The sequence below is a fragment of the Thamnophis sirtalis genome, unplaced genomic scaffold (genome assembly GCF_051295495.1).
Source record: "Thamnophis sirtalis isolate CommonGarterSnake01/CBP01778 unplaced genomic scaffold, rThaSir2_p1.2 scaffold_1, whole genome shotgun sequence".
In the NCBI taxonomy this organism is placed as follows: Eukaryota; Metazoa; Chordata; class Lepidosauria; order Squamata; family Natricidae; genus Thamnophis; species Thamnophis sirtalis.
In genome coordinates, this window is record NW_028261381.1 from 113,868,643 (window position 1) to 113,880,707 (window position 12,065).

The 12,065-nt window shown below is 41.3% G+C and overlaps 1 protein-coding gene across 1 annotated transcript in view; it reads right to left on the reverse strand.

Moving 5' to 3' along the window:
- Window positions 1–674: 674 nt before the first annotated feature.
- RTF1 (RTF1 homolog, Paf1/RNA polymerase II complex component) overlaps window positions 675–12,065 on the reverse strand; it is a 38,950-nt gene continuing 27,559 nt past the window's right edge. Inside the window, exons 12-18 of the mRNA XM_087722400.1 lie at window positions 10,462–10,539; window positions 6,819–6,940; window positions 6,479–6,536; window positions 5,211–5,288; window positions 4,347–4,442; window positions 3,943–4,054; window positions 675–3,352 (exon numbers count right to left, since the gene is read on the reverse strand). Coding sequence (XP_087578526.1) covers window positions 3,246–3,352; window positions 3,943–4,054; window positions 4,347–4,442; window positions 5,211–5,288; window positions 6,479–6,536; window positions 6,819–6,940; window positions 10,462–10,539 — 651 coding nt within the window. The 3' untranslated portion in view covers window positions 675–3,245. The remainder of the gene's footprint in view (window positions 3,353–3,942; window positions 4,055–4,346; window positions 4,443–5,210; window positions 5,289–6,478; window positions 6,537–6,818; window positions 6,941–10,461; window positions 10,540–12,065) is intronic.

A 12,065-nucleotide genomic window follows, 5' to 3' on the forward strand; every position in this document is an offset into this window, starting at 1 on the left:
CATATAAGAGCTGATGTTCCCTGTTATTCTTAAATTTTTATATTTCTATCTTTATTTTGTTTGTTTATTTTTATCTTTATTTGTTTAAAAATAGTAGTGGTTCATGGCTAAACATGTTGTTTTAACAAAGTAGCTTTTCTGTTTTATGGGTGCTATTGCCCACTTCAAAAATAATTATACTTTATTGCTGAAACTGCAGGTGTGTAACTAGATATATATGATTTGAAGAATATCTAAAATGGAATGAAAGGTTTTAAAAAATATGATAGAAGCAAAACATTGTTAATTACATGAAAGGTAATCATATTATACATATATAATTCAATTAAGAGAACTTTATTTTGAACTATTCACTTCTGCCTATTTTTAGAGGACTACTACTTAGCATGTGCTCAAAGCTTAAGAACATCTTTCAAATTCAAACTCAGAAAAAGTATGTTCGTTCTCCTGCTTTTATGTAATTGCTGTATTGCAAAATGTAAAGGAATTCCTAATGTATCTTCCAGCTAATTTTGATCTATCCAGAATTGCCATAGTCATAAAGCAATAATATTGTCTGATAATTTAACTGAAGAGTAACTTTCAAAGACTGGGGACAAGTAGATTTGAACTTTTGGCTGTTGTTGCTCAAAAATATGAATTAGATGATATCTAAAGAATTGAACATGAGCATCTTTATTAAAACCAACCAGAGTTTATTTAAAGAAGTCTATACATTGTAACGAATGCTGCCGAGACATCAATGAATTAAAGCAAATAAACCCATCCCTCCAAATGAGACTGTGGTGTCATCACTCACTGTCACATGCACTTAAGAGGAGAAAACATTACACCTTCATACACAATTAGTTCCATAGCTATCTGAGAAAAAATACTCCTTCGATGTATTATTCTCACTGAAAAAGATGGTGTACAAGGACTCAACTATTACCTCTGTGAAAAACAGAACCTCATTTCTGAGTTTAGTATATAGGGGATACATTGGGACAGCTACCTCATTCGTGTCTTTAAATTCCCCACTTCTTGGAGTAGTTCATCTAACTCAGTATTTCACAACCTGAGGAACATTAGGATGTGAGGACTTCAATTCCTAGAATTCCTCAGCCAACTTTTAATTCTGGAATTAGGTCCACACATCTTAACGTTGCTGAGGTTGAGAAACATTGCTCTTACCCAATTGGAGGAGAGGAAACCAATGCTTTATTTACAACTTAAGAGAAAAAAAAATCTTCTGCACTTTGATTATAAGGCCAATGTCATAAAGTCTACCTCTGGCTACAAAAGTCTGTCACGGACTGCCATGATATAATTAGGTAGAAACATAAGACGCTAAATCTTTGCTTGCTCTTTTCTTTCTCTCATGTCACAGCTTTATAGAAATCGGTGGGCGATCAAAAACCTGTAAAAGTATTGCAAATCTATTTTCTATATCAGAAATATTAGTAATGGGGGACTGGCTACTACAAATGATACAGGCAGAGGAGAAAAAAATCAAGTGATAATATTGCTTATTTACACAGTATATCATGATGACTCCCAGTTATACACCGGCATATTCCAGAAATCCATTTAAAAAAATAACAGACCACAAGAGCTTGAGAAATGTAGTTTGAAAAAGAAAAGAAAAACAAAGCAAACTAGAATGATTACATATTTACACAACAGTCCATAAAGCTGTGGACTATCTAGTAAATAAAGCCACACACTTCACACAATCTACGGAGGAGTTTCCCCTCCCCTTTCATTTCATAGGTTTTACACAGATACGTTTTCCCCTTGCATTAAATAAGCAATTAAAGAAAAAAAATGAATTAAAGCATCAAGAAGGATACTCACAGATCACAGCCACGAGATTCAAATGTCTGTTTAGATGTAACCATAAATATTCTGGGCTTAAAAATGCTTCATGTATGGTCTCCTTCTGATTCTTGAGTCAGGAAAATATCCTTTGTTTAGGTTTCCCAAACTGGCACTAGTGAAACCTCTCATTATTCATGTACTAAATTCAATATAACCCATGGTAGTTCTTGATAAAATGTCATTTATTTACACGTTGATCTTTACCCCTGAGTGATTATCAAGCAGTCATGTTTCCTATTTGAGCACTCCACATGTACAATCCTTTCTTAAGGTTCACAACCACACGCGTTGTACCTACTAATGTTATATGGGTGAAATAACTGCAATTTAAAATAATCTCCCAATTCTACCATATCCTTCCCATTCAGCATTTTCCCCAAAAAAGTATGCAAACGAAAAGATATCTAGTCTAGCCTAGAAAATATGAGGCTGAGCAGCAAAGGGGATGACCACACATATTTCTGTTTTGGGGAGGGGCAGGGGAAATGGAAGAGAAGATCCAAGTAGCAGCCAGAGAAGACATAGTGCCTTACCTTCCTATAATAGGTCACTCAACAGTATATATATATATTACTGTATTATAAAGCCAGATATAGGAGGGAGAGACGGGAGGCATTTTTATAAAAAGAAAACAGAGAAGTGTGAACTTGCACAGCTATTGTTAGCCAGGCCATTTTTGTTTGTCTGTTTTTAAAAAAATCACATTTACTAAATTGCCCCTGCTGTGTCAGATGCTCAAATGTAGTTGGTAGAAATTCCAGACATCTTTAAAGAACTATGACAAATACAAATTTACTGCAGGTTAAAAATGATAAAAAAACATCTGGAAAAAAGTTCACACAGCCCACCCCACCCCCACAAAAATGTACACTTTCACCCGAAACCTGTTTGTAAATATGTCCCTCTCCAAAGCTAGGAGCAAAGGGAAAGAAGAAGAGGGAAAAGTGCAAGGGACCTTCACAAGAGGTCTTGTGCCACACGCGGGTAAATTCTCCTTGCCTGGGATGGTGGAAAAGCAAAGTGCTAACACTGCTCGGCCACCGACAGATTCCTGCAGAAATCCAGATTCCAAGTTAACACTGAATACAGACAGCCAATTCCAAACAGCTGTACTTCCAAAATGAAAAAAAATTCTTCCCCTCCCTAAAAATAGCATGGATCCATATTTGTGTATCGCAGGAGGGAAGAGCAATAAGGGAAGTCTATACAGCAAAAAGTCAGTGATTTATATTACAGATGGCTGGCAATTTTAAAGAGTCTCTTCCTAGCTCTGTAGCTGCTGCTCCAACCCAAAAGGGTCAACTGAAGTAGAAGGGAAGAAAATAAAGGGGTGTAAAGGAGATCATGTAGCATGCAGGATCAGAAGCAGCAGAGAGTAGGAATGCTCAGATCAGCCCCCGCCTTTTCTTGTAGTCCTCTAGGTTCAGTGATCTCCGAGGGGCACCATCTTTTGCAGGGGGAGCCTTGGAAGTGATGGCCAGTGTTTTGGACTCTGTGGGAAGACAAAGTACATACAAATAACTCAGATGATGGAAGAAAGCAGAAAGCTGCTGAGTAACAGGCAGCTAAGCCAAAATAATTCTCTTTAGAGCCGAGGTCCCAAATCCCCCGGTCCATGGACTGGCACCAGTCCGTAGCATGCCAGAAACCAGTCCGCACAAACAAGCAAAGCTCCATCTATAGGATGCAGGCAGTACACTAAATCACGCTCCCATTGGTCCACGAAAAAATCTCTCTCCATGGAACTGGTCCCTGGTACCCAAAAATATGCTTGGGGACTTCGGCTTTAGAGAGCAGCCTTTCCTATCGTACTACCCCTAGATATGTTGGATTATAATTCCCAGACTTCCCATCCTTCTCTCTTATAATTATTAACTTAGTGTGAAATAGGCAGCATATGAGTTTCGTAAATAAATAAATAAATAAAATACATAAAACTCCTAATCAAATTAGCAGATGGTGGATGCTTACGCACATCATTAGATTTTTGCTCAAATGCTACAATTTTGTGAGAGCAGTCAGCAAAAATTCCCCCTTTTCTCTCAGTTTGCTTTTCATCCCTTCAAAAGCAGCAACACCTACCTGAACTAGGAACCTGAAGGTCAATTTTCACATCAAAATCGTGCACTTTGAAAAGATCCTCTGAGAGATCACTGGCTGATTTCGAATTCATATCTTTGTCTTTACCCTGGTTCTGAAAGAGAAATACGTTTTTAATATTGTTAAAATAATATTAAAAAACTTGTGGACTAAGATCAAAACTGCTGTTACTTTATATCAGGAATGGGGAACTATGGGCCCTTTATGACTCATGGACTTCAACTCCCAGAATTCCCAGAAGCTCAGGAATTCTGGGAGTTGAAGTTCACGAGTCATAAAAGGGCCATAGTTTCCCACTTCTGCCTTATGTGATTAGAATTCTACAGAATTAAGACTATTTGTTTAAAACTACAGGACAGGACATAATGAACACTTGGAGGACTTGCCTTGGTCATGTCTTTTGGAGCATCAGGTAACACACCAGATCCATATTTTGCATTTAGTTGCGCAATGATAGCAGCCTGTACGGCAGGATCCCTAGACTGTGGAAAAGAAGATTTATTATTGGTTGGACTACTATTTATTTCCCTTTAAAATGTTATCCTCATTTGGTGTATTCAGTAACTATATATAATTAAAACAGAATGTACAGTTAATTTTCAGTAATTTGCAAAAGGCTGCCCTAATCTAAAAACGGGAATTTGCATATTAATATAATCTCTGCCACTTTATTGTCACTTAGAAAGATGGTAAAAACTGGTTTTCCTCACACAGTGACAATAGTGAATGGGACTGAGGGTCATTGATTTTGATATTATTTTTTCTGCTTTTATAATATAAGCCACTTAGAATCTGACAGGTAAGCAATATATAAATAATTATACATACTGTGCCGTAGTGGCACAGTTTTAGAATCCAGAAATGCAGGCTAAATCTGATTTCCCACTTCCAAGAGTTCAATCCTGACCGGCTCAAGTTGACTTAGCCTTCTATCCTTCTGAGGTCGGTAAAATGAGATTGTTAGGGGCAATATATTGTCTCTATAAACGATTTGGAGAGAGCTGTAAAGCACTATGATGCAGAATATAAGTCTAAGTGCTATTGCTATTACATGGAATTAAATTAATTCTGCTAAAAAATCACACTTTTTTGCATCTGATTATAGATCAAAGCATTATATTAATTTTAATTCATATAAGCTTATGCTTACTGTTATGTGTGTGATATTTGAATGGTGATTGATATCCAGCATCTCAGATATAAATAGCTAATTACAGTCTTCACTGCACTCAACTTTGCATTTTACTTACATTTGAGACTATTGTAGGTTTACACTGCCGTCTAGTAAATGGATCCATTTGCTGGTTTTTCATACTGTGGCTTTCAGCCTTCAAAAACATAAAGTACAAAGACACATTATTTTATGTTAAGCTTCCATTTCTCCGCATTGCCTCAATAACATTTAAAGATAGTACTAGCTTTAGAATCAGGCAGCCTACTTCATTCCAATTAAGCTCTTGCTTAAGTTGGGTCCTTACAGCTTCATAGACACCTCTGATAAGTCAATGTAGGAAAACGAACCACTCAAGAAGCCTTTGGACCTTTTATCAAAGGTGAGCTATGGTTCCTGGTAATGAAAAAAATATCTCTGCAGGGCATTGGAAAGTTAAGACTAACGTCGTGAATTTCTGATTCTTAAAGAATAGGCTCTAGGCATTCTGGATGTTAATTGGCATTTCTTAAATGATTGAAATGAAGCCAACATACCACAGATTCAAAGAATTCTGAGCGGAAGTAAAGTAGCTCTCCTTTTGTTCTGAAAATTTTGTGGAATATGCATTGCCATAACAGATGGGATTTAGAACATTTTCTTATGCTTCACACAGCTAGTTTGTAAATAGATTTTTGTGCCTATATATGGTTATCAAGCACAAAAAGTAGTTCTGCCTCCCACTCCTGCATCTTGAAGGCAAGGCACTTTTTCAAATGATTGCTCAACTTCTGTAGAAACTCACTTTTTTGCCCATCCCAATATTTATTTGTAGCGTTACCACTGCTAATTCAATCTCCTACTTGAGATTTAAACATCTTTCTGTGGAAGATGACTTTAGATTGAACCACTACTGGGTCTTCAAAATAATCCCCCATCGTTTACTCAGTGTGACATTCAAAATTAGCAGCCCTCTAATTTCAGGGTCTTTTTCTCCTTTAAAACAATGTTTCTCAACCTCAGCAACTGTGGAGACTTCCCAAAATTCCCCAACCAGCATGCTGGGTTCAATATCCACAAAAACGTATTTTGTGTTCCCAACTTTATAAATGGACCAGGTAATTTTTTTTCTTTTGCAGATTGCCATTTTTTAAAAGACAAATAGTGTTATCATTTTCTGTCACCAAAAGTGAGTACTTTTTAATCAGCCCATGGCTTAAAACTCAAAAATATTAGTATGGCAGTTTAAAAAGTCATATACAACTGAACAAAGCAGTAGTTTCCCCAAATGTATTTGTTAAATTCAGAAAGCCACTTTTTCAATAAAAATGCATTTTGTTTTTCCTTTGCTCCATTAACATTACTTACCACTAAAGCTTTTTCAGATTCCACAATATTCCATTCTCTATTTCTCTGGTTGATATAACTGAGAAAAGAAAGATGAACATTTATTTATTCTTGCATTCTAATGATTAACTTTCTCAATCTGCTGTCATAAAAAATCTTATTCTAGAAGTCATATCCTAAGATGACTTATAAATTTGTAAGGAAGCATCATTTCTAAAAATGTAACACATTTCTGCCTTATTAAAAACTATTAGCATGATTTCTCTGAAATATCACCATTAACCCTGCCCCAAGTTAAGAAGGGGACAACAGAAATGGCCTACTGACGTACTTTTATTTCCAGGTTCTGTTAGATACCAACCTGATGGCTGAAATGTTTTTTGTTCTCTGACGATCTAAGGCTTCTGCTCTTTCTTCTAACTCATTAAGCTGGTCTTGAATCTGTTTTGCTCTGTCCTGGTCTCCCAAGTCTTCTGCCATGGCCTTTAACAAAGAATTATTTATTAGTATTGCACCATATGAATTGTACCAGCAGTAATGGTGAGAACTGATTAAAAGTTAAATGTTTTATTATGTCAAGTGGATCTTGATTTAAGATATGTTTCAATAAACATATTCTTTGAATAGGTTATACCTAGGAATCAACTTAAATCAGACCCATAGGAATCTAACTGAAACATTTTTGCATGTTATATCTCTTAATAGGTAATATTAGGTACTATTCTCTCACAATGTAATATGCCACCTGTTGGCAGTGATGAAAACATGAGAAGATTTACATATAATCCTCAACTTACAACACAATTGGGACCAGAATTTCGGCCCCTAAGTAATGTGGTGGTTAAGGAAGTCATCATGTGACTAAATCCAATTTCATGCTGTCATTAAATGAATTGAGGATTTAGATTTAGATTTAGATTTTATTAACATTTGTAGGCCGCCCTTTTCCCTGAGGGGACTCAGGGCGGCTCACATAAAATCAGGGAGGGGGAACACAAACAATGACATAGACACATATAATAAAAGTAATAAGCAACATACATTAATCATTCGGGAGGGGCGGCTATCCTTGTCCCCAGGCCTGACGGGCTAGCCAGTTCTTAAGGGCTGTGCGGAAGGCCTGGACGGTGGAGAGGGTACGAATCTCCACGGGGAGCTCGTTCCAAAGGGTCGGGGCTACTACTGAGAAGGCCCTCCTCCTTGTAGTTGCCAGCCGGCACTGGCTGGCCGATGGAATACGGAGGAGGCCCAATCTATGAGATCGAATTGGTCGCAGGGAGGTAATTGGCAGAAGGCGGTCTCTCAAGTACCCAGATCCACTACCATGCAGGGCTTTATGGGTGACTAATAGCACCTTGAAGCGCATCCGGAGATCGACAGGTAGCCAGCGCAGCTCGCGGAGGATAGGTGTTATGTGGGTGAACCGAGGTGCACCCACAATCGCTCGCGCGGCCGCGTTCTGTACTAGCTGAAGTCGCCGGATGCTCTTCAAGGGCAGCCCCATGTAGAGCACATTGCAGTATTCCAGCCTAGAGGTCACAAGGGCCCGAGTGACTGTTGTGAGAGCCTCCCGATTCAGGTAGGGTCGCAACTGGCGCACCAGGCGAACCTGGGCGAATGCCCCCCTGGTCACAGCCGTCAGATGGTGGTCAAACGATAGCTGTGAATCCAGGAGGACTCCCGAGTTGCGAACCCTCTCTGAGGGGTATAGAATTTGACCCCCCAGCCTGAGTGATGGAATATTGATCGAATCTTTGGGAGGGAAGCACAACAGCCACTCGGTCTTTTCTGGGTTGAGCACAAGCTTGTTTACCCTCATCCAGTCCATAACGGCCTCAAGGCCTCGGTTCATCACGTCTGCCGCTTCATTGAGTTGGCACGGGGCGGACAGATACAACTGGGTATCGTCCGCATATTGATGGTATCTGATCCCGTGCCTGCGGATGATCTCTCCCAGCGGTTTCATGTAGATGTTGAATAGTAGGGGGGATAAGACCGAGCCCTGAGGCACCCCATATGTTAGGGGTCTAGGGGACGATCTCTGCCCCCCCACTAACACCGACTGCGACCTGTCCGAGAGGTAGGAGGAGAACCACCGCAACACGGTGCCTCCCACTCCCACCTCCCGCAGTCGTCGCAGAAGGATACCATGATCGATGGTATCGAAAGCCGCTGAGAGGTCAAGGAGGACCAGGATGGAGGAATGTCCTCCATCTCTGGCTCTCCAGAGATCATCAGTCAATGCGACCAAAGCGGTTTCTGTGCTGTAACCGGGTCTGAAGCCTGACTGGAAGGGGTCGAGATAGTTTGCTTCCTCCAAGGACCGTTGGAGCTGGAAGGCCACCACCTTCTCAACAACCTTCCCAAGGAAGGGAAGGTTGGAGACTGGGCGATAGTTATTAAGAATAGCTGGATCCAGAGATGGCTTCTTTAGGAGGGGTCTCACCACCGCCGCTTTCAGTGCGGCGGGGAAGTTCCCCTCCCGAAGAGAGGCGGTAACAACCGCCTGGATCCAGCCTCGTGTCACCTCACTGCTGTTAGTAACCAGCCATGAGGGACACGGGTCCAGTATGCAGGTGGAGGCACTTACAGCCCTCATGGCCTTGTCCACATCCCCGGGGGTAACATCCTGAAACTCAACCCAGAGATGTTCTACTTGATCCTCCTGTGCCTCGGCTGGAACTGCGGGGATGGAGTCCAAGTCCGACCGAAACCGAGCAATTTTGTCCGCTAAGAATTGGGCATAGTCCTCAGCTCTGCCCTGCAAGGGTTCCCCCGCTTCCCTTTTATTCAATAGGGAGCGGGTTATCTTAAACAGGGCGGCTGGGCGGGACTCAGCGGACGCAACCAAGGTGGCTATGTGAGATCTTTTCGCTGCCCTAAGTGCCCTGGTGTATTCCTTGGTGCAGGTGGTTACCATTGCTCGGTTCGATTCGGACTTATCGGACCTCCATCGGTGCTCTAGGCATCTCCTCCGGCGCTTCATCTCCCGGAGTTCCTCGGTGAACCAAGGAGGTCTCCGGGATCCGCCGCCTCGGAGGGGCCGTAGTGGCGCAATCCGGTCGAGGGCCTCCAATGCTGCCGAGTGCCAAGCAGCAACCAGAGTCTCTACCGGACTGTGGGCGAAAGTATCAGGAATGACCCCAAGTTCCGTCTGGAACCTTAACGGTTCCATAAGTCGCCTGGGGCGGAACCACCTGGTCGGTTCCTCCTCCCTACAGTGGGGGTTTGGTCTCCGGAAGTCGAGCCTCAGTAGGCAGTGGTCTGACCACGACAGGGGTATGATGTCGTTACCCCTCAGACCAAGATCACAAATCCACTGCTCCGAGAGGAATACGAGGTCGAGCATGTGACCCGCCGAATGGGTTGGGCCCCGAATTACTTGGGTCAAGCCCATGGCTGTCATGGAAGCCATGAACTCCTGCGCCCCATCAGAGTTTTCACCGAGCGACGGCAAATTAAAGTCCCCCAGGACCATCAACCTAGGGAACTCAATTGCCAGCTCGGCTACCGACTCGAGGAGCGAGGGGAGGGCTGCTGCAACGCTGTTGGGAGGCAGGTACGTTAACAGCAGACCCACTTGACCCTTGAGGTCCAACTTGAGGAGTTGTTAAGGAAATCACAATCATTAATCAACTGGCTTTCCCTAGGAAAGAATTCTGCCCACTTTTTCCATCTTTCACTGTGTCCCCTGCCTTCACGGTTAGCATCATAAACACTTGTTGTTGCCAAGGAAACTCCCAATCTTGTTCTTTCATTTTTTACTCCTACCCCAAATGTGTTTGCTTGGAACAATTCTGTTTGGTTTGACACGGGAACAAAACAATCCAGTTTCATTCTGAACCCAGAGCAAAACATCCAAAATATGCATTTTGGTTTATGTATGAACCCGCTGAAAACAGCTGCTCCATGCACAGAACTGTTTTAGGTACAAGGCAATTTTCTCTCAAGAAGCCCAAGAATTTACTGAAATTCTAGCACTTTAAGCAATATTATTTCTTTACCTTTTCTTTTAGTAGCTGAGTTTTCTTCATGGCATAGTTTGGTGGTGCTTTTCGGAATCTCTCCTTCTCCTTTACTATCTAAAAATGGAAAATCAGAAACTCAGTATTATATCTAACACAAGTTTCTTGATGGTTGGACAACTATTTCTGCAAATAAACCTTGTGGCAGTTTTTATTTTATTAAACTCTTTACAAGACACTTTATACTGCTAATTGTATGGCCTTCTTAACCCTGTATATCTTATCTATATTTATGCGGTACAATAATACAGTTTCCCTGAAAATAAGACATGCACCGAAAATAAGCCCTAGCATGGTTTTTTAAACACATGCATCTAATATAAGCTCTACCCCCCAAATTAAGCCCTACTTAAGAGCCTGAGCAAACTCACGGTGCTATGACTACAAGGTGAAGCGGGGATGGAGTCACCCCACGCGCCCTGCACCGGCTTACCTTGGGCCCCCCACAGCCAGGTCATCCATGCCCTGACACCTGCCTCATGGCGCCGGCACCGGCCGCCATATGCAGCAGGAGCCCAAGTGGCCCCTGGCCCACTTCTTCTGCTTGCTTGCAGCCACAAAGGAGCAAGAGACCGAGCGATGTGTTGATGCTGCTGCTACAACACGAGGCAGGTGTCAGGGTGTGGGTGGCTTGACTGCAGGGGCCTTGGGGTAAGCTGGTGCAGGGTGTGTGGAGCAGCTCCATCCCCCCGCTTCATGGCGATGGCACTGGCACACGACGCAGCCTTTTACCCTGCTTCAAGCAAGCAGAAGTGGGTCTCCCATACATGGGGGGGAGGGAATAAGACACCCTCCAAATTTATTTTTGGGCCCAAAAGAAAATAAGACCAGGTCTTATTTTCAGGGAAATATGGTAATAAAAATGTTGGAACATAATTCATTATGTTGCATATTGGCTATAAGTCTACTGATAGACAAAAATATTAAGAGTAAGCTTGGCTTAGGAATAATGGAATAATTTATTGCTCAATGAGTATACTAATTAGCATAATACATATGCTAACATATGCACTTTTGTGTGAAGCATCTCATAGCTACAAAAAGTAAAAATGTATACTTTGGGAAATCTACATGAACATTTTACAAATGACTTTCTTTAAAAATATCATAAATGAAATGGAACAAACTAAATATCAGAACAAGATCATTTAAAGCAATTTGGGATTTGACAGAGTTAGATAATCCTGACTGTAGAATATCTTTAATAAAGCTATTTTAAAATTGGAAATTAAGTTGTCCACAGATTATTTTTCCAGAGGTGATCGTAAAAATCTCTCTTATTACTTGTAATTTCTTGTCTATTTTGTTTGTGTGCCTGTGTGTCAGATGCCTTGACCCTGGTGATTGCCTGGACAAATCCCTGAAGTTTTCTGTTTTGTTTTGTTTTCCAAAAGTGGTTTGCTTCCTAAGGCTGAGTATGTGACTGGGCCACAAATCCCGTTGGATTTGTGCCTAAGATGGGAATAGAATTAATGATCTCCCAGTTTCTAGCCTGATGTCTTAATCAAAAAGACTCTCTAAATACAGAATCTTTTTTTTTATTGTGATGCTCAAATCTGAAAGGAAAAGTAACATCTGGGGAA